The 26,899-nt window shown below is 42.3% G+C and overlaps 1 protein-coding gene across 6 annotated transcripts in view; it reads left to right on the forward strand.

Moving 5' to 3' along the window:
- Sh3kbp1 (SH3 domain containing kinase binding protein 1) overlaps positions 1–15,813 on the forward strand; it is a 446,513-nt gene extending 430,700 nt beyond the window's left edge. For all 6 annotated transcript variants that reach the window (XM_045140550.1, XM_045140551.1, XM_045140548.1 and 3 more), the window contains 3 exons: positions 3,372–3,640; positions 13,577–13,640; positions 14,754–15,813. In XM_045140550.1, the coding sequence (XP_044996485.1) occupies positions 3,372–3,640; positions 13,577–13,640; positions 14,754–14,795 (375 nt within the window). In that variant the 3' untranslated portion in view covers positions 14,796–15,813. The remainder of the gene's footprint in view (positions 1–3,371; positions 3,641–13,576; positions 13,641–14,753) is intronic.
- Positions 15,814–26,899: the final 11,086 nt, after the last annotated feature.

Here is a 26,899-nt window from a genome sequence, read left to right on the forward strand (position 1 = left end):
AATAATAAATAAATAAATAAAAGGGCAGGAAGAAGTAGGTAGCTGCTGGGCATGTGACTCAGTTAAAGGGTTCATGCCTAGCTTGCATGAGGCCCTGGGTGCAATTTCAACCACAGAGACATTTTTTAGCTGCTGCATGTGACTTTAGTAGAATAAGCATCCTATGCAGGTACTGTTCTTTCTATAAATACTCTGACTTTAAAAATTCCATATTCTCATATTTAAAAAGATTCTTTTTTGGAATATTAGCAAGTTTTTCTGTCTAGATGCATAAACTGTAGTAATTTGAAGCGATAATTGGTACAAAGAAAACAAAGATTAGGTGGGATTTTTCCTTTTCATAGATTTAAAAGGTTATATGGATAGATCTTCTTAAATACCTGGTACAGTAAGCAAAATATGATCCCATAAAGCAGATAAATTTTAACTATCCATAAAACTTAAGCATTATTTCTTTATAAAGGAGTCCATTTACAGATACTGGATTTAGACTGGTTTTAGATTTATTTTGTCTTCTGGTGACCATAGGTGTATGCCTTTAGTTTCCTTTGCTCTTACATCCCTGGGGTGTCTCTACAGTGACATCTACTGGCGGACTATGGTTTTTCATGTTTCTGATTTGTGCACTTCTGTTCCATTAGCCTCTTTCACTTCCCTGGAGTTGTCAGGTTGTGTTTTTCATTACTTCAAGAAATTCCACTTGAACTAATTTGATCATGGAATGTGGTGACCTATGGTCTGTGAGTGACTACCAAAGTACTTGTTAGCTGAAATGGGCTCCTCAGAGAGCCAGTCAAGCAGGAAATGCCAATAGAAGCATTGATTCAAGAAGCCAGTGTTATGGGCATTGGTGAGAGATATGAAAGAATGTAGGATGGAGGGGAAGAAGGCATGAGCCCAAGAATATATAAGCAGCAAAGAAACTAATAGGAGAGAACATGTCATCAGATTTAGGCAGCCAGAGTCACAGTCACAGTGCTAGGCTAAGGATTCAGCTGAGAGTAAAGGGATTGGATCCCAGTTCTGCCAGTAATTAGCTCTGAGGATAGGGGAGTTACTCCACCAGCTCTGTAAGCCTCAGTTTCCTGCGTGATGCAACACATGTACCAGCTGATCCCTGTTGAAATTGTACAGCTGATGTCTAGCATGCGATCAGAGCTCTATAAATGTCAGTTCCTCTCTCCTTTGTACTATAACTCCTACTAACAACAAAGCCCAGGCTGGCAGAGTGCTCTCCCTGGCAGCAGAGAACACTTTTTCTCAATGGTAACTTGGCAAAGAAGAGGCAAGCAGAGAGACTGGGAACGATGGCCCATCTGCTTTTGGCTCACTCTGCCCAGTCTCTGCCTCTAGTGCAGCCTGAATCCAGACTCTACCTCCTTGCTGCTGTGCCAGCCATGCCCCTTCCTGGCATCTTCCCTGGGATGGCCAGCTGAGCGCCTGCTACTGGAGAAAGTCCTATGGCCGCCATGCCAAGCTTCACCATAAGCCTCCGCCTGTCACTTACCTCCTCAGCTCCCCCAGTTCTAGCCCACTACTTTGGCTTGTCCTATCCTGCCTACCCATTCACTTTCCCTTGCTGGTGTGTCTTCTCTGGGCCTTCCAGAAAACCTTCATCCCTCTTACCCAAGACTACCCCACATCCTTTGTGTTCCCAGCTTCCTTGGGACACTTTCCTGTCTGCCCTCTCCCACCTCACTCTTCTATCTCTATCCTGGCCCTCCATTGACTTTTCCCCCAGCATTTTGTGCAGCTCAGACTCTTGCTAATATGTGAAAGCAGGCAAACAAACAAACCCACCCTTCTTTGATCTTATCTCCTCCTGAGGCTTCTACAGGAGTTCACACCCTCCTCCCCTATCTTCTTTATTCAGCCAAGGTTCTGTCAAGAAAGTCTTCAGCTTGTTAGCCACACCTCACTTCTAATTCAAAAACTGGTCTTCCTCCTTTGGGTTTCTGGCTCCATTGCCACCACCAAATGGATTCTCCTGTTTTCCTCATAGTACCCTAGAAACACTTATCCAACCTGTTTTTTCCTCTTCTGGAAACTTCTCTAGGGACTTCCATAAGCCAGGTACCTCTACTGTTCCTGCTCCATCCCCTATCTCCCTCTCTTTCCCAATTGGCAAGGGCTTTCTCTCCCATGTCTTCTTGCCTCTTCGGTTTGGGGATTCCCTGGGTTCCTCCACCAGGCTCTTTTAGGCTGTCTTATTCACTCCCATGGCATCCAACTTTGGACCAGCTCACTAGACATACCCTCTGGCCTAACCTTAACCCTAAAATTCAAAGACTGAAATAATTATATGGGCATTTAAACTGTTCTTCCTTCATGAAAGGCATAGCCTCTGTCTGCTGCTTCTGTCCTAACCCATGGTCCTTGATCTGAACTTCTTTTACCTTCTAGACCTTGTCTAGGACGGTATCACCCTGCAATGAGATATCTGTTCTATGAGGGGAAGGACCCTATAAGCCTCATCCACTTCCCTCCCAAGCACCAAGATTGATTTCTGGTGTCATTTATTACACACGCCTGCCTTTCCCATATCACACAAAATTGCCATCTTCTGGGCCATTGCCTAGGTCAGATGCTCACCTCACCTTTTTCAGCTTCCATTATGTCAAAGTCTCAGTGGTTAAGTCTAGCTCCATACCCACCACCCTCCAGGCCTTTCTGCTTCCAGACTGACCTTAGTAAGGTGTGCAATCCTTTCAACCAGCCCCTTCATCTCCCCATCCTTGCTTTCCCATCCTACCTCGTTCCTGCCCTCTTTGACCTAGCTATATTCCTACTAATGTGTTTTGTTTCTAGAGGTTGAGGCCTTTGCTGAGGGCCTTCCCTCTTCCTACCACTTCTTTCACACACAGTTTTCCTATGACCCTATGATGGGGCTGCCAGCTGCTCCCTCCCTTTGCCTTGCTTCCGGGACTGTGCTCCCTTTAATGTGTTTCTGGGGCTCTCTGTGCTTCCTCCCTTTTGTGCAGTTTCTTTCCTCTGCTGCAGCGTGCTGGTTTGTCTGTCTGTCTGTGCCCCATGGGTTCTGAACTCCTAAGGACCAGGAGAATGTGTTGCTCCCTGCAGAGTTCGTGGTACCTCATAAGCAGTTGGTTATTACTCTCTGTCTATGAAGTTAGTCAGGGCCTATCTGTCCAGAAAGAAGATAGAATTTGAAACTTGTAGCCACAGCACTTTGATAGGGAAAAACCTGCACCGAGTTGGTTCCATGGTGGCTAGTAGATGAAGGAATAAGTGAATGGAATGTGTGGAGAGAGGTAAGGGTAAGATAGTGATGGAGGTCCTGATTCCCCAGGGCAGGGAGGCACCCCACGCGCAGACCCCTGGCTCTGAAACCTTTCTCTCTTCCCTTTTCACAGGTATCCGACAACAAGGCATCCCTGCCACCCAAGCCAGGGACCATGGCAGCTGGCAGTGGTGGGCCAGCTTCTCTCTCTTCAGTGGCATCCTCTCCCCTCTCATCCTCTTTGGGAACAGCTGGACATAGAGCCAATTCCCCATCTCTGTTCAGCATAGAAGGAAAACCAAAGATGGAGCCTGCAGCCAGCAGCCAGGCAGCTGTAGAGGAACTAAGGACACAAGTCCGTGAGCTGAGGAGCATTATTGAGACCATGAAGGACCAGCAGAAGTGAGTGCCCAGGGGCCCTTTGCAGCTGCTTTCAGGTGGCCCCCCACTGGAGATCCACGGCCTGGCTGTGAAGGCCTGAGGGCCACCCTTCCCAAAGAGGGGGCTAGGCCTCTCCACTGAGAGTGGCAACAGTGCTGGGAATGGGAGTGGACCTCCAGAGGCTTAATTTAGAGGCTGGGGAGAGAGCTCAGCCAGTAAAGTGGTTGCTTTGCAGCCATGAAGACCTGAATTTGATCCCTAGAGCATCAATTTAACAAAAAAAAAAGGAAAAAAAGAAAGCTGGGCCCGGTGGCCCACACTATGGTCTCAGTATTGAGAAAGTGGAGGCAGGTAGATCCCTGAGGCTTACTGGCCAATTAGTCTAGCTTAATTGGCAAATCCAAGGTGTGAAAGATCCTATCTCAAAGGAGGTGGATAGTGTTCCTGAGGATGACACTGGAGGTTTTCCTCATATGCGTGAGCACTTAAATGCATTCACACACATAAACATACAGAAGAGCTTAATCTTAGTTTATATTTAAATTATGCTCTCTGTTTCTTTTTTATTTATTAGAGAGAGAGAGAGAATGGGCATGCCAGGGCCTCTAGCCACTGCAAACAAATTCTAGATACATGCGCCACCTTGTACATCTGCCTTATGTAGGCACTGGGTAATCGAACCTGGGTCATTTTGTTTTGCTGGCAAATGCCTTAACTGCTAAGCCATCTCTCCAGCCCTCAGTGTTTATTACATTTGGCCTACTGTGTGCAAGGAGAGCACAGGGTGGCCTTAGAGTGTATAGGGATGAGTAAACTGCAATAGCGGCTACTCTCAGGTTGCTCAAAAGAGTATTCTTGAAATCCCCTATGAAGTATAATATTTCTGTGTCACTCAGGCTCTCATTACTGGGGTAAAATACTTGATCAAATAAACTTATAAGGAGGGGAGATTTATTTTGGTTTATGGTTTCATCACATGGAAATTTGGTTGCATTGCCTTTGGCCTTGTAGTAAGGCAGAGCATATCATGGCAGGAAATGTGTAGTGGAGGAAACGCCTCACCTCATGGCAGCCAGGAAGCAAAAAGACAGGAAAAGGCAAGAGTTCCAGTATATTTTTGTGGTTGTTTAATGTGTTTTTTCATACATATGTATTGTTTTGTCATAAGTACCCCACATTACCTCTCTGATCTCCAGCAGTCCACTACTCCTTCTTATCTCTTACCAGTGGCTGTATCATAGAAAATTATGACTCCTCCCCCCACCCAGCAACCATTAGCTCTCATTAGTTCATCAAGGAGGGAGTGACCCCCAAGCCCCTCCCCTATCCATAACAAAAGATTTACTAGCCCTGTCTGTCCTCTGCAAGTCTTGTGCAGGTAGTCGCCACTGTTGTGAGCTCAAGAGTACAATGTCCTTGTCATGTCTGGGCAAAAGAGTTCCACAGTGCTCTTCCTTTGACCTCCAGCTCTTATATTCTTTCTGACCCATCTTCAGCAATGTTCCCTGAGCCATGGGGCAGGGGAGATACGTATGTTTTATTTAAGGCCAGATATTTATCAGACACTTACTTTCAGTACTTGACCTGTTATGAGTCTCTGCATTAATTACCTCCCACAACCAAAAATAAGAAAAAAGTTTTCCAGACTGTAGAGATGGTTTAGTGGTTAAGGCACTTTTCTGTGAAACTTAAGGACTCATGTTTGACTCTCTAAGTTCCATGTAAGGTAGACACACAAAGTGGCACAAGCGAGTAATGTTGCATGTGTATACATATCTGGAGTTTGTAGGGGCTGGAGGCCTTGGCATGCCAATTTTCTCTCTTTCTCATAAAAAAGGCCAGTCTGTTGGGCTTGCCTCAAAAAAAAAAAAAAAAAAGAGAGACGGAAGGAAGGAAGGAAGGAAGGAAGGAAGGAAGGAAGGAAGGAAGGAAGGAAAATTTCCTAACCAGCAGAGCAGATCTAGGGATATAGAGATAAATATTAAGGAGGTAACTCAACAACCCATATGTTTAGCAATACAGTAGTAGATGATTCTCTAGGGCCCATAGTTTCCCCATCCATGGGCTTTTGACCTGGTTTTCAGTAGCAAGCATGAGTTTTCTCCTGAGGAGCAGGCCATGATCTCCTTAAGAGTCATGCCACTATTGTACCAGAGGGCACATTTTGCCTGGTGGATCAATGTCATAGCATGCAGAATTCATCACATGGTGATATCATTGGTGACTTTTCCTGCCAGCAGTCTTCATAGCACCCTCCAGCACTATGAAAACTAGCTAGCAGGAAGAAAGCTTCTGCTCAGCTCCAACTTAATTCTCTATGGTTCTCTAGCCAACAGCTATGGCATCTTCAGCAATAGTGTCTCATCTTTCAGTTCAAATGGGCATCCAAGAGCCATGGCAATAGTCTATATTGTTTTGGGAACCTAGGAGGCTATATATCCCACAAGGATATATCCCATGCCTGGTATGGAAATGCACCTTTTTTCACCCCAAAGTAGGGGGTCTCACTGTAGCCCAGGCTGACCTGGAACTCATCTGTAGTCTCAGGGTGGCCTCAAACTCACAGTGATCCTCCTACCTCTGCCTCCTGAGTGCTGGGATTAAAGGTATATACCACCATGCCTGGCTTGTCCTAGTATTTCTTAAAGGACACATCCCTATTGACCTGACTTCCTTTCACTAGGCCCTACCTCTTAAAGGTACACTGCCAGCTAGGTGTGGTGGCGCACACCTTTAATCCCAGCACCGGGAGGCAGAGGTAGGAGGATCACCATGAGTTCGAGGCCACCCTGAGACTCCATAGTGAATTCCAGGTCAGCCTGGGCTAGAGTGAGACCCTACCTTAGAAACCCCCCCAAAAAAGGTACACTGCCTTCCAATAACATCATAGGCTAGAGGACAAGTCTTTAGCAAATGAGCCTTTGGGGAGCATGTAAAATCCAAGCTAGAGTGCTACATATACAACTCCTTTTAAAAATTATCTGAATGTGTATGGGGGGGACACACTAGGGCCTTTTACCACTGCAAATGAACAGCAGACACTTGTACCACTTTTTGCATCTGGCCTATGTGGATGGCTTAGGAATTGAACTTGGGCTAGAAAGTTTTACGAGCAAGCACCTTTGCCAGTGAGCCATCTTCCTAGCCCCCCATATACTGCTTTTTAAAGCATGACATCTAGCATTTGGAAAAGCTGAAGCTTCTTGATTTATATGTTAGGTGAGATAATTGGCATTGAGGGGCTATTATATATGAAGATGTAGGGAATCTTTATGCCTAAGACTTCTCTCAGCAAAGTGTTCTCCCCATTAAACTCAGGAAGCTTACTTTATGCATACCTATACATATACTCTCACTACATCCTCAGGGAGCACTTGAGTGTTAAGAAAGACCTATGAATCAATATCATCCAGGATGCTATTTGCATTGAGAAAGCTGATAGTAGGCTTAGCAGTAGGCAGCATTTAAATAAACTTGAGGCTCAGGTTTGGAGTTTGGAGATCAGTTTAATGTTTGTGGAGGGACTCTTTCTTGAAAAGAGGTCTTTGAAAGATGGCCTAGGAGTGCCAGGAGGAGAGAACTTCAGCAGAGGGAACAACATGCAGACTCAGACAAAAGAACAGCCTGGCAGTCAGCACCTCCCAGAAACATGGATACCTTGGATCAGGAGGTATATTGGAGTGACTGAAAACCTACAGTCAGAGCCTCAGGAGGGAGTCTGGGGCTGGCAGTAGCTAACATCTGCTTCCCCACCAGGGATGGGGGGACCTGAAGTGTTTTGTGGAGTGATACATTTTGAGGAGTAAGTGGATTAAGCAATGTTACTCTCTGTTCTGAAGAGCTTTTTGAAGCCTTCAGTATATATTGGAAGGTTAGAGAAGTTAGCAAATTTATGTAATCATAAAGCTCTTCTTTTATCCAGAGCATCACAGGATAAGGGTTCCAAGAAACTAACTTTAAACAGTATAAGCAGGTTCTCTTCCATTCAGACTAGGTAATTTGTAAAATTAGGGCATCTTCTACCAACTTCCTGACAGGAAGAGACTTGTCAGATAAATAGGCAGAACTGGTCAGATAATACTAGAAAGGACCTTCTGGTTCCATCCAGGGATCCCATAACTCCTTAAACTCCCTAGATACAAACCAGGTCTGAAAGCTGTGTGTCCTTTTTCTAGATAGCGACTCCATGGAATACAGGATGTCCCAAAAAGTTGTTTCTTGGCCTTCTGAACAGAATCATCATTGGATCAAGCTTGCCTGGATCCAAGACTTTGACCCTTTGTACCATCTGAGGGGTACCTAGAAGCTTCCTACATGTCTGACCTGCCTGAGTTTGCCTCTGAGCCTAGAGCCAGCTGTGCTTTAAAGCCTGTGAATAATTAGAAAGAATAGTCCTTCCCCAGCCAAAGTCTTCCTTAATCAGTATTTCATGAGATCTCCTCTTCCAAGCCGTGCTTCTCACAGCCCTTCATCAGTCCAGCTGTCTTGCCTAAGGTCACCAATCTTCTATCTTATCTCTTTTTAAAATTATTTTATTAATTACAGACATACTTAATATGGATACATCACATGTTGGTACCATCCTTTCTCTCATTCCTGCCCCCTTTCTGAAGGGGAATCTCCTCATTGGGGTCTCAGGTTTCCTCTGTGGGGGTTGTGGGTTATGCATTGTGAGAGTAGCAGTTATTGGGAGAGGCAATGCCTCTGGGCATGATGTCCCAACTTGTGGCTCTGACAGTCTTTCTGCCCCCACTTCAACAAAATTCCCTGAGCCATATTGGGTATGTGTTCAGTCTACATCAGTGATGGGTTCTTAGGAGTCTCTGGATCTCTGCTTTAGTAGGTGTTGAGTATCCTCAAGGTCTGTCTCCTTCACCCTGTCACTTATTATCAGGTTCACCATAGAAGCAGCACTCTTGCTCATCTCCCCAATTCCACAGTGGTTTCAGCTGGGGCTTGGCTGAAGTACAATGGATAATTTATCTCCTCTGGTCTCACACTGATCTGAAAAAGAGAAGCAGATTCTCTAACAGAGAGTGAAGTCAGCACAGGTTAAATGGGATAAGTGTTATTAATTTAGAGAGAATTTGATGGATGTAGTCCCTCTTTTAGCCCAAGATTAGTGGGAGCTTGACATTGGAGAGCAAAATCATGGTCTGTCTATATAGGATTCTGACCTGTTTCCTACTTCCAGATAATGGGTTCCTTTCCACTGAGTGGATCTCTTAGCCAATCAGAAAGCTATTGGTTACCCACCAAGGCTGTGTGCCACTATTGCACTTGTGTATACATCACATAAGGGTGTTTGCTTCTGAGTAGTTTAGACGCCGGGTTGCCCTGACAGATGTTGGCCACTTTCCCCCAGCAGCTCATGCAGTGCTTTCCAGCACTAGACAGGCTAACTGTCTGGGGTCTGGCTCTGTTCCAGATTCCAGCCATGTCTCCCTGTGTTCTGTATTAGCAGCATATGGTGTCATCAGCAATAGGGTCTTACCATTTACCTCTGGCAGCTAATGTAGTGCTTAGACAGAAGTCTGTCTTGTTTGGGGAACCTTGTAGGTCTCTCCCATGAACAGCTCATTATGGGTGGTAACCACATCATGGTACTGAGAGTTACAGGCCAGAGCCAAGAAAAAAAAAAAAAAAAAAGAAAGAAAGAAATTAAGGTTAGACTTCATCCCACCCTCTTCAGGGTCCTTCTTTTCAGGTGCTCCCCCCATGCTCCTGTTGAGGGTTCAACCTTTTAGTCTATCTTCAAGGATAAAGGTTTCTATGGTACCAGTTTACTATGAGTTCCTTTTTATGCCCTCCCCCCCACACACACACTCTTCCCCTCCCTCCAAGCACTTTCCTCCCTATTGTCCGGGCTTTGAGTTGCCTATCAGGTATGTCAGCAACTCGGGCTGATCCAGGTTAAAACCACAGATGAGTGAAACCATGTGATGATTGTCTTTCTGTGATTGTGAGTTCACTGAGTGTGATCTGTTCCAAGACCAACTATTTTTCTACAAATTTTATTGTGTCATTTTTTTCTTACTGCTAAGTAGATTTCCATTGTGTAAATATAGCACAGTTTGGTTATCCATTCATCCAATGATGGGTACCTGGGTTGATTTCAGTTCTTAGCTATTATGAATTGAGCAGCTATAAACATGATTGGGCAAATCTCTCTGTAGTAAAGTGTGGAGTGTTTAAGGTAAATTTCCAGTAAGGGAATAACTGGGTCTGTTGGCAGCTCTATATTCATCCTTTTCAGGAATTGATTTCCATAGTAGTTGTACTGGTTTATAATCCCACCAACAGTGAATGAGGATTCCTATTTCCTACTTCTCCACATCGTCACCAACATTTGTTGTCATTTGATTTTTTTTTTTTTCAAGGTAGGGTTTCACTCTAGCTCAGACTGACCTGGATTTACTATGTAATTTCAGGGAGGCCTCAAACTCACGGAGATCCTCCTATACCTGCCTCCCAAATGCTGGGATTAAAAGTGTGCACCACCACATCTGGCTGTCATTTGATTTTTTAATGGTTGCCATCCTTACTGGAGTAAGGTGGAATCTCAGAGTTGTCCTAATTTGCATTTTCCTGATGGTTAGAATGTTGACCATTTTCTTAAGTGTTGGTTAGCCATTTGTATTTCTTCCTCTCTCAGCTCCCTATTCATTTTCCTGTGAGTAGGTTGTTTGATGTTTTTTTAATTGTTTAAAATTTTGTGTTCTTTGTAGATTTTTTTAAAGTTTTTATTTATTTATTTGAGAGTGCCAGACAGAGAAAGAATGGGCATGCCAGAGCCTCCAGCCACTGCAAACGAACTCCAGATGCATGTGCTACCTTCTGCATCTGGCTTATATGGGTCCTGGAGAATTAAGCCTCAAACCGATAGATTCTAGTAGATTCTTGACATTCTTCACATTAGGCTTCTGTCAGTAGTATATCTGGCAAAAATTTTCTCCCACTCAGTGGGTAGGCTATTGGCTCTGCTTATGGTATGTTTGTGCAAAAACTTTTTAGCTTCATTAGATCCATTGGTTGAATGATTTAGTTTCTGGCCTACAGTGGCTCTTTTTCAGGAAGTCTTTCCCCATTCCTATATCATGGAAAGTTCCTCCAATTTTTTCTCCTAGTAGGAGAAGGGTATCAGGTCTTATATTGAGGTCTTTAATCCATTTCAACTTGATTTTTGTATATGGTGAGATGTGTGGGTCTAATTTCATTTTTCTGCATATGGTTATCCAACTTATCTAGCACATTTTGTTAAAGATGCTGTCTCTTCTCCAGTGTAAATTGTTGGCTCCTGTGTCAAAAATCTGTAAAAAAAAAAAAAAAAAATGTAGTTACTTGACCTAAACTTCAGGTCTTCAATTCTGTTCCATTGGTTTATACTCCTGTTTTTATGCCAGTACAGTGCTGTTTTTGTTACTAGGGCTTTGTAATATAGCTTTAGATCAGGTATGGTGATGCCTCCAGAGGTGTTTTTTTTTTTTTTTCTGATGATATGCTTGGATATGTGAGGCCTTCTGCCATTCCATATGAATTTTGAGATCACTTTTTCTATGTCTGTGAAGAATGATGCTAGAATTACCTTATCTCTTGATGTCACCTTCCATTTAGCATTCAACTCAAGCCTGTTCCAGCCCTTTCATCCTCAAAGTTCAGAGGCAAGCTCATCTCCCTGTTTAGCTCTTGCTTTCCCCCAACTCCTCTGTCTTCCTTCTTCCTTTTAGACTGGTGTTTCCTTTTGTTCAAGATTTAGTGATATCCGTGGTACCATCTTCCCCAAGTCACTTCCTCTATCCATTCCATGGGTCACTCAAGGCTGTGTCTACCCTAGTCTTTCTGGTTGTTGGGCTACTGGTTTAGGAACTCATCTTCTACTTTTATCCTAAGCCCTAAGTGGTACCCATAGAGATAAATATGTACTTGAACAAATATGCCAGTTACAATTGGTTAATGTCAGGTAACCCAGAGTGTTGACAGCAGTACTGGGACCAAGCACAGTGATGATCATAATGCTCATCTGAAGTGAGCAAATGCTTGCTACTGTGTACTTGCTACTATATTCCTATGCTATTTCCATAACTTTGTTTTCTGATTTTCCAATGCAGTTTGTAGAATTCTATATGTAAAATATAATGTCTGTACCTTAAAATGGAATACAGCTCTCAGACCAGTGTCCAAATTACAGAACCCTGAATTTGTGGAATGAGTAGATAGCTTCATTCCACTTTATTTAAAGTTGGAAGAGGTAATGGGCTAGTCCTTGTGTCTGCCTTCTTTCAGACCTCATTATATATTGTTTTTTACATTTTATTTATTTGCAAGGAGAGACAGAGAGAACAACTCCAGATGCATGCATCATTTTGTGCATCTGGCTTTACTTGGGTATTGAAGAATCAAACCCGGGCCATCAGGTTTTGCAGGCAGGTGTCTTTAACCACTGAGCAATCTTCCCAGCCCCCACTTATTGTTAATTAAGGTTTTTCATGTCCAATTTTGAGGCTTTAGTACTTGTAGGGTTTTATAAGACTTGGTGGGAACTATCAGTGACCTTCTATTAACTTAAAAGTCTATAGGAAATGCAATGTATATGAAGTAGTTAAATGTCTATAATTGGGACTAGAGAGATTGCTCATGGTTAATGGTGCTTTCTTGCAAACCTGCCAACCTAAGTTCCATCTGCCTAGCCCCCAAGTAAAGCTGGATGCAAACTGGCACATGTATCTGTGACCTCAAAACACCTATGGGAGGTGGAGCTAAGACAACCTGGAGGCTCTTGGACCACCCATACTGACATTTACAGAATCAAAACAACAAGAGATGAGCTGGAGAGATGATTTAGCAGTTAAGGCAATTGCTTGCAAAGCCAAAGGACCTCGGTTCTATTCCCCAGAACCCACGTAAGCCAAATGCACCAGGTGGTACATGCACCTGGAGTTCATTTGAAGTGGCTGGAGGCTCTGGCACACCCATTCTTCTCTCAATCTCTCCCTCTCTCTCTCTCTCTCTCTCTCTCTCTCTCTCTCTCTCTCTCTCTCTTCTTCTGCCTCTTCCTCTTACTCTCAAATGAATGGATAGATAGATAGATAGATAGATATAGATATAGATAGATATGTATATGATATATATATATATATCAGGTAATATTTAAAAAACAAGAAAAACCCTGTCTCAAAGAAGGTATAAGGGGATGATGGACACCTAGATGTTGACCTCTGACCTCCATGTGCATGCCCCCCACAGGTATACACACAAATTGAAATAAAAATATCTACAATGAAAATGATTCTGTAAGTACCTTTGAAGTCCAGTGGTCATGTTACGGAGGAGTTGTTAGAGGTAACATTACAGAATATGAGCTTGGAGGCCTGGAGTCTAGTCATTGGACAGGTCATGCCATCACTCTGGGCTTCAGTTTCCCCATCTTCTTCTTTTGGAAGAAATTTGGACAGAGGAATTTCAAAGGTCATTTCCAGACCTACTATTGGGTTGCTTGCTACCTGATTTGGTGGCTACAAAATAATGGCAAGCTTTTCTGTCTAAAAGAACTTTTGGGCTGGAGAGATGGCTTAGTGGTTAAGTTGCTTGCCTGCAAAGCCTAAGGTTCCAGGTTCAGTTCCCCAGTATCCATGTAAGCTAGATGCACAAGGTGGTACATGCATCTGGAGTTCATTTGCAGTGGCTAAGACACTGGTGTGTCCATTATCTCTCTCTCTGTCTCTCTCTCTCTCTCTCTTTCTCTCTCTTCCTCCCTCCATCTCCCTCCTTCCTTCTCTCTCTCTAGTAAATAAATTAATTTTAAAAATTAAAAGAACCATTACGGTACAAAGGAAGTATATTTGGTCCATATTTTGTTTGTGAAAGGGTCAGATGGGTTTTGTAGTGATAATTCATTTTCTTATATAGTGTTGGAGAAGCCTGGCCTTTTGTTTTATTCCACTGTCATTTGCTTTGCAGACGAGAGATTAAGCAGTTACTGTCAGAGTTGGATGAAGAGAAGAAAATCCGACTTCGGTTGCAGGTAGGTCTCTGAGGATTCCATTGCCCATGAGACCTGGGCTCAATTGGGGACAGAGGCAAAATCAGGGCTTTAGTTTGAAAATAAATGACTGCTGCCAGACATGGTGGTACATTCCATAATTCCAACAGTCAGGAAGATGAATAGGAGTATCACCACTGTTGAAGCTACCCAGGACAGCCTAAAAAAAAAAAAAAGAAAAGAAAAGAAAAGAAATAGGAGGAAGAGGAGGAAGAAGAAGAGAAAGAAAAACAGAAAGTATTGCTGCTTTGAGAATTTCTTAGAATTATATGAGCTTACTATCCATCCTTTCACAGGCTCCAGAAAATCTTGGGGGGAAAGAGAGATTAATAAACGTGCCTCTAGTTGTGCTTCTCATTTGGAATTTATTTTACACACCTCCTATATTAAATGTTGCACCCAATTATCAGGAGGCCTCATCATGCTAACTGCCAGAGGACTTGGTGCTCAGGTGACTATGTTGCCAACTGGTCTCTATCATATGGCCATTGGGACAATGGATACAGCTATCTATGTGTGTGTGTGCTCTTTATTTTTTTTACTGATGGCCTTGCCAGGCCTTCCAAGGAGTCTAAATGCCATCACCCTCTAGCCTGTGACCCATCTTCCCTGAACAAATGGTGTAGTGTGTGTGAGCATTCCAACTGACTAAAGATTGACTTTCAGCTTTCATCTATTTGAGGCCATTGGTAGTAACTGGGGCCCATGGTGCTTCAAGAAAGGATAGGTACTGCTCACCATCCTCTTGGCCACAGCTGCCTCTGACACTGTCATATGGTCCAGACTTCCTGCTCAGCCCTTTGGTTATGAAACTGAAATCATTAATGATTTTGATAAACTTTGGAACCTAGGAGCCTGAGACTTACAATGGCTGCCATTTTCCTATGTGCTGAACCTGTTTGCCTGTTCCTTAGGTTTATGTCCTTCGTGACATCATCAACTCTCCATTCAGATGTCATTTTGTCCACTTCAACCTCTGAAACTGCCAGGTTGTGTCATTTCTTTCCACTGATGAGGTTGATGCCTTTCAGCTCCTAAAAACCCCACAAATTCATTATGGTTTTGTTCATTTCTTTTTTTTTTTTCCTTTTGTAGATGGAAGTGAATGACATAAAGAAAGCTCTTCAATCAAAATGAATACTTGATAATTGAGATGTTGCATTATTCATCCTGAGTCTAAGACTCAAATTTTCTGCCCCAGCCAAAATAATCTTGTGCCAAAAGATAAAAGGTTTGCCTCAACATGTCCCTGTTTGAAAGATTAGCACAAAAGTCTTGATAGCACAACACAAATTCCACCCAAGAGGAGAATCTTCCCCATGGTGTAGTCCTGGGTCTGCCAGTGGTTGTGAGTTAGAGCAAATTGTGCTAAAGGCTTTTCTACCTTGAGATCTCATGTGAAAAGAAAACTCAGGCAGTTTAGTCCATAGTGGTACTATTTTGATGATATTTTCCATTAATAAAATGTAATTTCAGATTATTCGTTTACAAGCTTTATAATTTTATGATTTTTTAAATCTTGTTTGTCACAGATGCCCCTAGTGTTTGTACTACACCTAGTCAGAAGAAGCGAGCGTCTTTTTCTTTTGCTCTAGGCAGAAAGCTGTCTCGCTTTGTGTTTCCCTTTAGGATTCTATTACATATGCAATTTTAGGTCCAATTCATCCCTTCCCCTGCCAGCAGACCCCACCACCCTAACAGAAATTTTAGCTTATATTTGATGGTATATTTACAAAAAGAGAAAAGAGAAAATCTGGTATTTGCAATGATCTGTGCCTTCTTTCTACCACCCTCTTGATTGGAGCTTTTGTGATGCAGCTACCATGATTGAAAACAATTAAAATAAAGAAGTCAAAATCGGCCTCTTATCCTTGTCCGCTAGAGGCCACTGTCTCCACAGCTTCTCTTGCCCTAGCCAGAGGTCCTAAGAGGAGCCTGCTGAGAAGTCTGAAGTGCTCTGTGTGTGGTACCAGCTGTGACTTTTCAGTTTCTCCTACTTTTAGGTTGTTCATGAAACTAGAAATGTCATGCCTGCTTGATTTTTCATCATTCATCAGCCAAGTTAAACCCCTGCTTCCTGTCCTTTGCACCTTTTGCGTGAACAGAATATGCATTATTAAAGCAAAAATAAATAAAAGTAAAATGCAAATGAAAACAAGGGGGGAAAAGTTGTATTATTTCCTGCACTGAGTTATCTGTGCGTGCTATTGTTTAAATTGTATTCACACAATATCATTTGCCTTGCTACCTTGTAACCCCATCCTGAGATCCAAGAGAATGGGAGGAAGGTCTTGTTGAAGTGTGACTGTCTTTCTTGCATTTATGGAATTACTTTCTCTTTCCCAAGGAAACTGATGTTTGAGTGTCCGCTTTACCTTTGTAGCACATGAACAGTTCAGTTTTAGTCTATGTAACTGTTTTCTTATCCTTTGCTGAAAATGAGGGGCATATTGTACAACAGGCGAGATTGTTCATGGGGTAGAGGTAGAAGGGTGGTACCTTAATGGCCCTTATAGGTGTTTGATGTATTTCTAACCAGCTGCTTTGTCTGCTTCCTGCATTTTGTAGTGAAACTACTAAGCATTGGTAGATTTGCACAAGCATGAAGAATGAGATGACACTGAAGGAATGATGCAAAAAAATCACATTACTCATCATTGAAAATATAACAAATGTCTCTTTCTCTTCCTTTTTCCCCTTCCCTGCCTTGCTCTTCCCTGCATACTGATCTTTTCTGCTTGAGACCATTACTGCCTTCCCCATATCAACAGAGAGCCCTAACACTCTAGCCTCCCTGGGTGGGGACACAGTTAAGGGAAGGGAGTGTGTAAAGAAACCATTCACAGCCAGGCATGGTGGCACATATCTTTAATCCCAGCACTCAGGAGGCAAAGGTAGGGGGATTGCCATGAGTTCAAGGCCACCCTGAGACTACATAGTGAATTCTAGGTCAGCCTGGGCTAGAATAAGACACTACCTTGAAAATTCCAAAAAAAAAAAAAAAAAGAAAGAAAGAAAGAAAAGAAACCATTCACCCCTCATTCCCGCATATGGATATATTGCCTTTTCGGCAGCCTTGGTTTCATTGTGTTTGGGGCCAGGAGCACTACCTTTTTAAGAGCAATGCCAAACATTCCTGTATCCCTTGACCTGTGCTAAGCATTTCTTCAGTACAGTTGAAGGCTTCAGAGATTTTTCACCACCTAATATAACAGTGAGGATTGGATTCTATGATGTTTCACTTTCTCATTTATTCATCCAGGAAACCCATGATGCTATAGCTTTATATGATGTGTATACAGAGTAAGATTGTTAACAGTGACACGGAGAGGTTGGCACACCCTCAGGGTGCACTAGCAACATGAAATGTAGAGGGTTAAAGTCTTCCCCTTATAGAGACCATTGGCTGCAGAGAGAGAGAGAGAGAGAGAGGTAGAAAAAGAGATTGGTATAGCCAACTTTTTACTGTTCCTTGTCCCTTGGCCTAACCAATAAGAAGATTCCGCATCATGGAACCACCTTTACTCTTGCAAGATGGACACATCAAGAATGTTGAAAGGCTTCAAAGTATCACTTTTGGAAAAAAAAATTATTTTGCATTCAGCATGGACTCAACCAGGCTTCTATGGAGATTATTTTTTTTCGCTTCATTTTCTAAAGTTGTATTTAGAAAAGTCTTAAGTATTGTGCTTTGTAAAAGAAGATGATTAAAATGAAATTTTGTGAAAATATTTTTGTTCAAAGTTGTCATGGTCCAAGAGGAATGATTTCTTGGAATACAACCCCTTTTTTCTCTATTTTACACAGCTTGGTTACTCTGACAGAAATGTCCTTAGAAAACACCAAGTAATCCATTAAAATCTGCACCTGTGAATTCCATTTTTTAAATTGTTGAATTTTACATTCTGATCAAAACAGAAAATGCTAGTTAGATATACACATTCTTTTTAGTGTGAAAACCATTAAATGATCATTATTGGAATAATTGTGTGAAGCTATTTTTATTCATACTCAGCCCTAAGGCAGCACATTCAAGTACATGATTTGTTTTCTCCCATAAGAACATCCTGTATCTGCCATCACATGTGTGTCTCTGGTTAGTAATGGTGTGGCTTTATTTCCTTTCGCAAGCAGCAGCTTGATGGGAAAACTGCAGGGTGTATAATTTATTGTCCATAGTTGCCACAGTCTGTATAAAACTAATCCCCAGGTCTCACAATGACTTTTGTATTTTAACCTCAGGTCATCACAGTCATTTTTTGGTATTAGATTAGGTTTTAGTCCTGTAGAAATTTTGTGTGAAATAACGTCAAGATGTTTCATCACCAAAAGGTCTTGGTGAAATGCTTTTCTCCTTTGGTTCTGTACAAATGAAAAGCAGAACAAAGCAATACATGCATGGGTGACAGCGTGCTCAACATGGCTGATTGTAGCATCTGAGAGGAAAGACTGGGTGCTTAGGGCCTGGCTCAAGGTCAAGAACACTATTCTATACAAAGAAAACTCTTTCCCATATAGAAATAAATGCCACTGGTGTAAGAACTGATGAGGGTTATCAAGTCCCTTAAGGGGATAAACTATGGCAATTGTCATTCCTAGTTTTGTCTTTAGGATCAACAAGGCTTTGTTCCCATTCCATGGAGCTGAAGCGGTGGCCCCTGAAGCAAATGAGAGCATATGAAGAAGATGCAGGTCTCTACAAGGGATTTTATTTCATGTCGTTTTTCTTGATTGATTTGAAATTGAAGTGGTCATGGGAGAAGACCCCTCTTGCAAATAGCAGTGTGTATTCATTGTGTTTATAAACTTGGATTTCGCAGTAAAATGGGCTCTTCCTTTTTCTTGTTGGAGGGAATAAATGATATTTTTTTTGAGACAGGGTCTCACTCAAACTGGCCTCAAACCTGTAGCCTTCACCTCATAAGTGCTGGATTTATAGGCATGAGCCACCATGCCTGGCAATGATAAATCATTTCAACCAGCCAGTAGAACAACATGATCTCATAAGTATAGCATGACAAAAAAAGAAGAAATTCTAGAATAAAGAACCCTATTCCTAGCACACTAGTCCATTGGGCAATTCTTTTAAAATGGCAATAAGTGTAAATTATACAGATGTCACAAATGCGGCTCCATCCTACCTATCCCTATAGAATGTTCCTAGTTCTGCAGAAAAACCAAAAGGTTTGTTAGCAAGTTTTGAGCTCTTTAATAGGAATGTGCCTTGGAGATGCAGATTTTCATCATAGTTTCTATCAATTAAATAAGTTTTAAAACCTCTGTGTATGCATCATTGTATATATTGGCTCACATGTATGTAAGTGTATGTATAGGCATAACTAAGAACTGACCAGGGCTGAAGCTCTGCTATGGAACACTTACATGAGGAGGTAGGTGAATGAATATAGATTAGATACTTGTGTGAAATGACCCATTCCCCTGTCTTGATTCCAAACAGCATCCAGAAACGTTCTCATTCAAAGTCCCGGCAATGTCCACAAAAATGAATCAGGACTGAAGAATGTGTTAGCCATTTATATTTCTTCCTCTGAGAACTCCCTATTCAATTCTCTGTTCCATTTTGTGAGTGGGCTGTTTGATTTTTTATTGCTTAGGTTTTTAAGTTCTTTGATTGTAGACATTAGGACTCTGTCAATCATATAGTCAGCAAAAATTGTCTCCCATTCTGTGAGTAATTTATTTGACTCTGCTTGTGGTATGCTTGTCTGGGCAAACCCTTTTCAGCTACACCAGATGCCATTGGTTGAGTGATTGTTTTGAGTTCCTGAGCTACTGGAGTTTTGTTCAGGTAGTTTTTCCCCACTCCTCTATCATGGAGAGTTCCTCCTCTTTTTTTTTTTTTTTTTATTCCAGTAGTAGAAGAGTTCCAGGTCTTATATTTAGGTCTTTAATCCATTTGGACTTGATATTTGTGTATGATGAGATGTATGGGTCTAGTTTCACTTTTCTGTATACAGTTATCCAGTTTGTCCAGCACCATTTATTGAAGATGCTGTCTTTTCTCTAGTCTATGTTATTGGGGCCTTTGTCAAAGATCAAGTACCTATAGTTACTTGACCTAAAGTCAGGGTCAGTTCTGTTAATTGGTCTATATTCATGTTTTTATGCCAGTACCATGCTATTTTTGTTCCTATGGCTTTGTAATATAGCTTTAGATCAGGTATGGCGATGCCTCCAGAGGTGTTTCTTTTGCTGAGGATATGCTTGGATATCTGAGGCCTGCTACCATTCCATATGAATTTTTTTTTATTTATTTATTTGAGAGCGACAGACACAGAGAGAAAGACAGATAGAGGGAGAGAGAGAGAATGGGCGCGCCAGGGCTTCCAGCCTCTGCAAACGAACTCCAGACGCGTGCGCCCCCTTGTGCATCTGGCTAATGTGGGACCTGGGGAACCGAGCCTCGAGCCGGGGTCCTTAGGCTTCACAGGCAAGCGCTTAACCGCTAAGCCATCTCTCCAGCCCTCCATATGAATTTTGAGATCATTTTTTCTAACTGTGAAAAATGATGCTGGGATTTTTTTTAATTTTTTTTTTGTTTATTTTTACTTATTTCTTTGAAAGTGACAGAGAGAAGGAGGGAGGGAGAGAGAGAGAGAATGGGCGCGCCAGGGCTTCCACCCACTGCAAACGAACTCCAGACGCGTGCGCCTCCTTGTGCATCTGGCTAACGTGGGTCCTGGGGAATCGAGCCTTGAACCGGGGTCCTTAGGCTTCATAGGCAAGCGCTTAACCGCTAAGCCATCTCTCCAGCCCTGATGCTGGGATTTTTATTGGTATTGCACTAAATCTGTATATTGCTTTTGGTAGGATTGCCATTTTCACAATGTTAATTCTGCCTATCCAGGAGCATGGGAGTTCTTTCCATCTTTTGAAGTCCTCCATTTCTTTCTTGAATGTTTTTATGTTTTCATTATATATGTCTTTCAAATCCTTGGCTAGTGTTATTCCAAGGTATTTTAAGAGAAAGACTTGGGTTGGAGAGAAAAGTCTCAAAAGGAGTTTCTGGGCTGGAGGTGGAAACAATGTATTTGCATGACAGAGCTAGTGGAGCCCCAGGGTGAAGACTTTCGACTTTCATGGTGCTATTGGCACAGCCTTGCCAATGAATTACCCTGTCTTATAAATGACCCTACCTGGGGGGGATGTTTAGAGGGCTGGAGAGATGACTTAGCAGTTTATGTGCTTGCCTGAGAAGCCTTAAAGCTCCTGTTTGAATCCTGCAGATCCAGTCAGTTGCAGTGATGCAAGTGTGCAATGCCACACATGGCCACAAGGGGGAGAACACGTCTGGAGTTCGTTCACAGCAGCCGAAAGGTCCTGATGTGCCCATTCTCTTTCAATTTCTCTCCTCTTCCCCTTCCCCCCACCCCTCCCCTCCCTCCCTCTTTCTCTCTCTAAAAAATAAGTTTAGCAGTTAGAGTGATGACTGCTGCAATAAGGTTCAAATGCAGAGAAACAGACATTAAGATTTTTGAATCACTTTTAAAAAAATTTAAATATTTTATTTATTTATTTGAGAGCGATAGTGAGAGAAAGAGGCAGAGAGAGAGAGAGAGAGAGAGAGAGAGAGAATGGGCGCGCTAGAGCCTCTAGCCACTGCAAACAAACTCCAGACTCATGTGCCCCTTGTGCATCTAGCTAGCGTGGGTCCTGGGGAATTGAGCCTCGAACCAGGGTCCTTAGGCTTCACGGGCAAGCGCTTAACTGCTAAGCCATGTCTCCAACCCTTAAATAACTTTATTCTGACCATATTGTAAGCTAATATACTCAAAGTAGAAAATAAAAAAATGTAAGACAAGGCAAAAATGATCTCAATCTCATACAGAACCTTCCTTTAATTATTCTTGTCTCTAAAAATTTAAGTTCCATAATAAAAATCAATAAAAATAATAGGGCTGGAGAGATGGCTTAGCGGTTAAGCACTTGCCTGTGAAGCCTAAGAACCCCAGTTCGAGGCTCGATTCCCCAGGACCCACGTTAGCCAGATGCACAAGGGCGTGTACGCGTCTGGAGTTGGTTTGCAGTGGCTGGAGGCCCTGGCGTGCCCATTCTCTTCCTCTCTCTTTCTTTCTCTCTTTCTCTCTCTCTCTCGCTGCCTTTCTCTGTCTGTTGTTCTCAAATAAATAAATAAATATGAATAAAAAATAAAATTTAAGTTCCATATACATATTTTCATTTTTTTAAATTTATTTTTGAGAGGGAGAGAATGGGTATACCAGGGCCTCCAACCACTGCGAACAAACTCCAGACACATATGCCACCTTGTGAATCTGGCTTACATGAGTTCTGGAGAATTGAACCTGAGTCGTTAGGCTTCACAGGTAGGTACCTTAACCACTAAGCCATTTGTCCAGTCCCATAGTTTTATTGTATACTTAATATTGTCATTTCTTTGCCATGAGCTTCTTTGGAAATATTAGTTGTGATGGGTGTATAAAATCGTATCTATAGACATGGCAGAAGATGTTGAACAAGTATTTCATCAAACATCTAGAGTGCTTATGATGTACCAGGAGCCCTGAGAGGTGCAGAATGCAATGGGAAGAGGTAGTCCCTGCTGTCAGGGAGCTGGGACAAGTGTGTGTTGGGGGGGATTATACAAATAAGCCATTATCAGTATGAAAACATAATATGGAAAATTTAACAGAGCCATGAATCTGTGTTCATATTTTCAATTTGTCCTTAATTCCCAGAAGTAGATTATGAGAATTTTAGCAAATATTACCCTTGTCCAATTATAAACAAGGGTGAATTCACTTTAGCATATAAAGTAACTAACCACTCATCTTTAAGGTTGTAAAGTTTTTGAAGCAGGGTCTCTGTCTCACCCAGCCTGATAGGGAACTTGCTGCAGTCCTCCTACCTCAGCTTCCCAGATGCTGATATTAAAAGCACGAGGCACCATGCCTGACTCAAGTTGTATTTGCCTAGTGTAGTGGTTTGAATCATGTGTCCCCTATAAACCCATGTGTTCTGAATGCTTGGTCCTCAGCAGATGGTAATTTGGGAGGTGGAGCCTTAGTAGAGAAAGTGTGTTTCTAGGGGTTTGGCTCACTCTTCTGCTGCTGTTTTCTACCTGCTGTTTTCTACCTGATGTAGAGGTGATGTCCAGCCTCTGCTCATGCTGTGTTTTTCCCTGTCATCATGGAGCTTCCCCTCGAGACGGTAATCCAAAATAAATCCTTTCCTCCCACCAGCTGCTTTTGGTTAGGTGTTTTGTCCAAGTAATGTGAAGGTCACTACAATACCTAGACATCAGCAGGTATCACACATGCTTCTCTTTCTTCTGTGTGGTCACTGCTCCAGTGTTACCTCATTAAAGAGGCCTTTCTTAACCAACTAAATAAAAGAGCCAGTTTAGCTCCAATCCACCTCTAGATTTTCCATACTGATACCCTTCATGTTTTAGTTTCTCCCCTCTCTTCCTTCTCTCCTCTTTCCTTTCTCTACTCTCTCTTCATCCCCCTCCTAATTTCTGTCTCTTTTCCCTAGAATGAAATGCCATAAGGATGTTGAGCTTATTGCTGTATGCTCAGCACCCTAGGCACTGACAAATGACATGGTACATATTTGACTGCATAGGTAAATTGCTAATCATGACTGATGTCAATGGAAACTCATTGTATACACTGAGCAGCCCAGTTTTGACTAGCACAAAACTGAAACATTCAGGAGGGTCTGTGACAAAAGAAACATATGAAAAAAACTTCTAGAGGCACTTTACTTGTGCTTGAGTCTCAGTCAATACCTGGACCCTAAGAACACTGCTTCTGGCAGCAGTGGCTTTTAAAAAACAAGTTCACATGGTTTCCACATCATCTCAAAGATGACTATCATCACTATTGGGAAACAGTGGCAATCTCTATGATAAAACATAAAATTTTATTTTATTTGTTATTAGATTAATTCTGGGAAAAATTCTTTGCTATGACTTCTGATGTCAGCTCAGAACCTATTACTGCCTCTCAGTACTGACCATTTGCCCTCAAGTGATTAATAAGTGAGACATGCTTCTAGGACATTCCACAAGGCAATCACTCCTAGAATTTCATCCCTGCAAGAGCAGCAGAAGTAGCACCACTGGAAAAAGGTAGAAGGGAAAGTTCTTGGGCCCTGTTCCACACCTACTGGATCCAAAACTCTAGAGAGAGTCCTAGTTATCTTTTTTTAAAAACAAGCCCTCCCAGTGATTCATATGCCTGTTGAAGTTCAAGTGCCATTGTCCCTAGTGAGTAGAATAACCTACAATTTTCTTTAGATTTGGCAAGGTATACTACCTAAAAGTTATGTCAATAATCTGTTAGGTTGAAATACAGGAGGTTGGTATTTTGTAAGTCCAGTATGGTTGAATAGGACTTGAAGTTTTAGCTCTGAGATGTGGAAAGCTTCAAGAAATACCTTGCCTGGGCTGGGGAGCTGGCTTAGTGGTTAAACAAATACCTTGCTAAAATTAAAAAAAAAAAAAAGTCTAAATAAACTGGGCATTAACAGAACTGAGTTCACAAAGGAAGTGGCCAGTTCACAATCTGAAGAGATCTCAATGCCTTCTAAGACACAGGACAGGACCTGAACATCTGTTTGCAGGGGCAGAAGCCGTCAGATGACCTGCAAGTAGGAAAAGTAAGCTTGAAAGTGATAAATTTGCTGGACATGGTGATGCATGCCTTTAATCCCAGCACTAAGGAGGCAGAGGTAGGAGGATCACATGAGTTCAAGGTCACCCTGAGACTACAGAGTGAATTCCAGGTCAGCCTGGGCTAGAGCAAGACCCTACCTCAGAAAAAGAAAATGTGACTTTTTTTGGGGGGGAAGGGGGGCTTGAGGAATGGTCTCACCCTAGCCCAGGCTGACCTGGAATTCACTCTGTATTCTCAGGAGGGCCTCGAACTCACGGCGATCCTCCTACCTTTGCCTCTCGAGCGGTGTGACTAAGTTTTAAGGCTGAATGTAGGCTGGCTGAGATGAGGAAGCTCCTGGGATCAGCGGCTGAAGGAGGGCATTCAGCCTTTGTGGACTTTCCTCCAGGATCCCCACATGACTGTCTCATAGGGGCAATTGAAGACAAGGGAAAGCTTATGGTGCTGGGTCAGGAACCACTGAGAAATCTCAGACCCTGCTCCCTTATGGCACAAAAGACTTATTTTACAGTGCGCGGGCTTTCGTGAAATATCACTGGAGCTGTACCCATAACAATTCACCCAGCTCTCACTGCCTATTCAGCAACCCTATCTCACTTAAGGTATGTTGTAATCTACAGGGAGAAGGGTTACAAGTCTAGACTGAAACACTGGTGGATACCCACTGCACTAGGGAAAACGAATAAGGGGATATCTATCCTTGAGGGAGGGACAGAAACACTAGTAAAGGTTACATCCCTGTGACAAGTCTATTGTGCAGCCCCAAACCTCAAGCTTAGATCATTAAAGAATCCACCAGGCATGCTAACAAGTCTCCAGCAAACAGCAGATCTGCAAGAGCTAGGCTTTGCTTGGGGAACTTCACAAGGGGAAGCTGAGAGAGGAAACAAAAATAAAAGATCACTTGGAAGAATTTGAAATTTCTGATACCCATAGGAAAATAAATGTCATCACAGCCCAACTCCTGGCTAGATTAATATGAGGCTCCACACTAACGATTTATCTTATTATGTGCTGCTTTTTGTAAAATCTCCAGCTTTCAACAAAAACTTACAAAGCATGCTAAATAAGTAAAAGGTTTGAGGAGATAAAGCAATCAGAATCAGATTTAGAAATGGCACAAATATTGCAGGTATCAGAATGTAAATGATCATGATTACTATATTAAAAGCTCTTGTGTCGGGCGGGGGGAAGCTGGGGTGATAGCTTAGTAATAGAGCCCTTGCTTACTGCACTCAAAGTTGTGGGTTCCTTCCTCAACACCACCAAGGAAAGAAAAGTATTGAAAGCCAGATGTGGTGACACATCTGTAATTCCAACAGTGGGGAGGTGGAGACATGGGTATCAAGGCCAGCTTTGTCTACATAACTGAGTTCAAGATCAGTCTGGACTACAGGAGACGCTGCCTCTAAATAAATAAATAAATAAATAAATAAATAAATAAATAAATAAATAAATAAAACAGGGCTGGAGAGATGGCTTAGCGGTTAAGGTGCTTGCCTGTAAAGCCAAAGGATCAAGTCTCAATTCTCCAGGACCCATGTAAAGCCAGATGCACAAGGGGACACATGCATCTGGAGTTTGTTTACAGTGGCTAAAGGTCCTGGCATACCCATTCTCTTTCTCTCTCTCTCTTCTCTTCCTCTCTCTCTCAAATAAATAAAAAATTATATCTTAAAATAAACATCATGCCAGATCTGATAGGTAATTTCAGCAGAGATAGAAACTATAAGAATCAAATTTCTAGAAATTAAAAAAAAATAACATTAACAAGTAAAAAATACCAGTAGACTTGAATATCTATATTGGGTAAGTAGCAAAGCTAATAGAGAAGGCACAAATCACTAAATCAAGAATCAAACAGGTTATCGCTACAGATCTATTAAAAGGAAAACAAGGGCTGGAGAGATGGTGTAGCAGTTAAGGTGCTTTCTTGAGAAATCTAAGGACCCAGGCTCGACTCTCCAGGACCCAAGTAAGCCAAACGCACAAGGGGATGCATATGCACAAGGCGATACATGCACCAGGTGACACATGCGTCTGGAATTTGATTTCAGTGGCTAGAAACCCTGGTGTGCCAATTCTCTCTCTCCTAACATAAATAAAAAAAAAAATAGGAAAATGAGCTGGGTGTGGTGGCACACACCTTTAATCCCAGCACTTGGGGGGCAGAGGTATGAGGATTGCCCTGAGTTCAAGGCTACCCTGAGACTACACAGTGAATTCCAGGTCAGCCTGGGCTAGAGTGAGACCCTACCTTGAAAAAACAAAAACAAAAAAACAACAAACAAACAAACACAAAACAAAAAAAGGGGGGGGGACATAAATGTGACCTTTATAACAAAAAATTCAGGGCCAGAGTGATGGTTCAGAGGTTAAGGCACTTGCCTGCAAAGCCTAGCAACCTGAGTTTGATTTCCCAGTACCCACATAAAGCCAGATGCATAAAGTGGTACATGCATCATGACCATGCCCATTCTCTATCCCTCTCCCTCTCCCCCCTCCCCTCTCTGCCTCCCTCCCTCGCAGGTCATGGTGTTGCACGCTTTTAATCCCAACACTAGCAATGCCAAGTTAGGA

This window comes from Jaculus jaculus, chromosome X (assembly GCF_020740685.1).
Source record: "Jaculus jaculus isolate mJacJac1 chromosome X, mJacJac1.mat.Y.cur, whole genome shotgun sequence".
NCBI classification, from domain to species: domain Eukaryota; kingdom Metazoa; phylum Chordata; class Mammalia; order Rodentia; family Dipodidae; genus Jaculus; species Jaculus jaculus.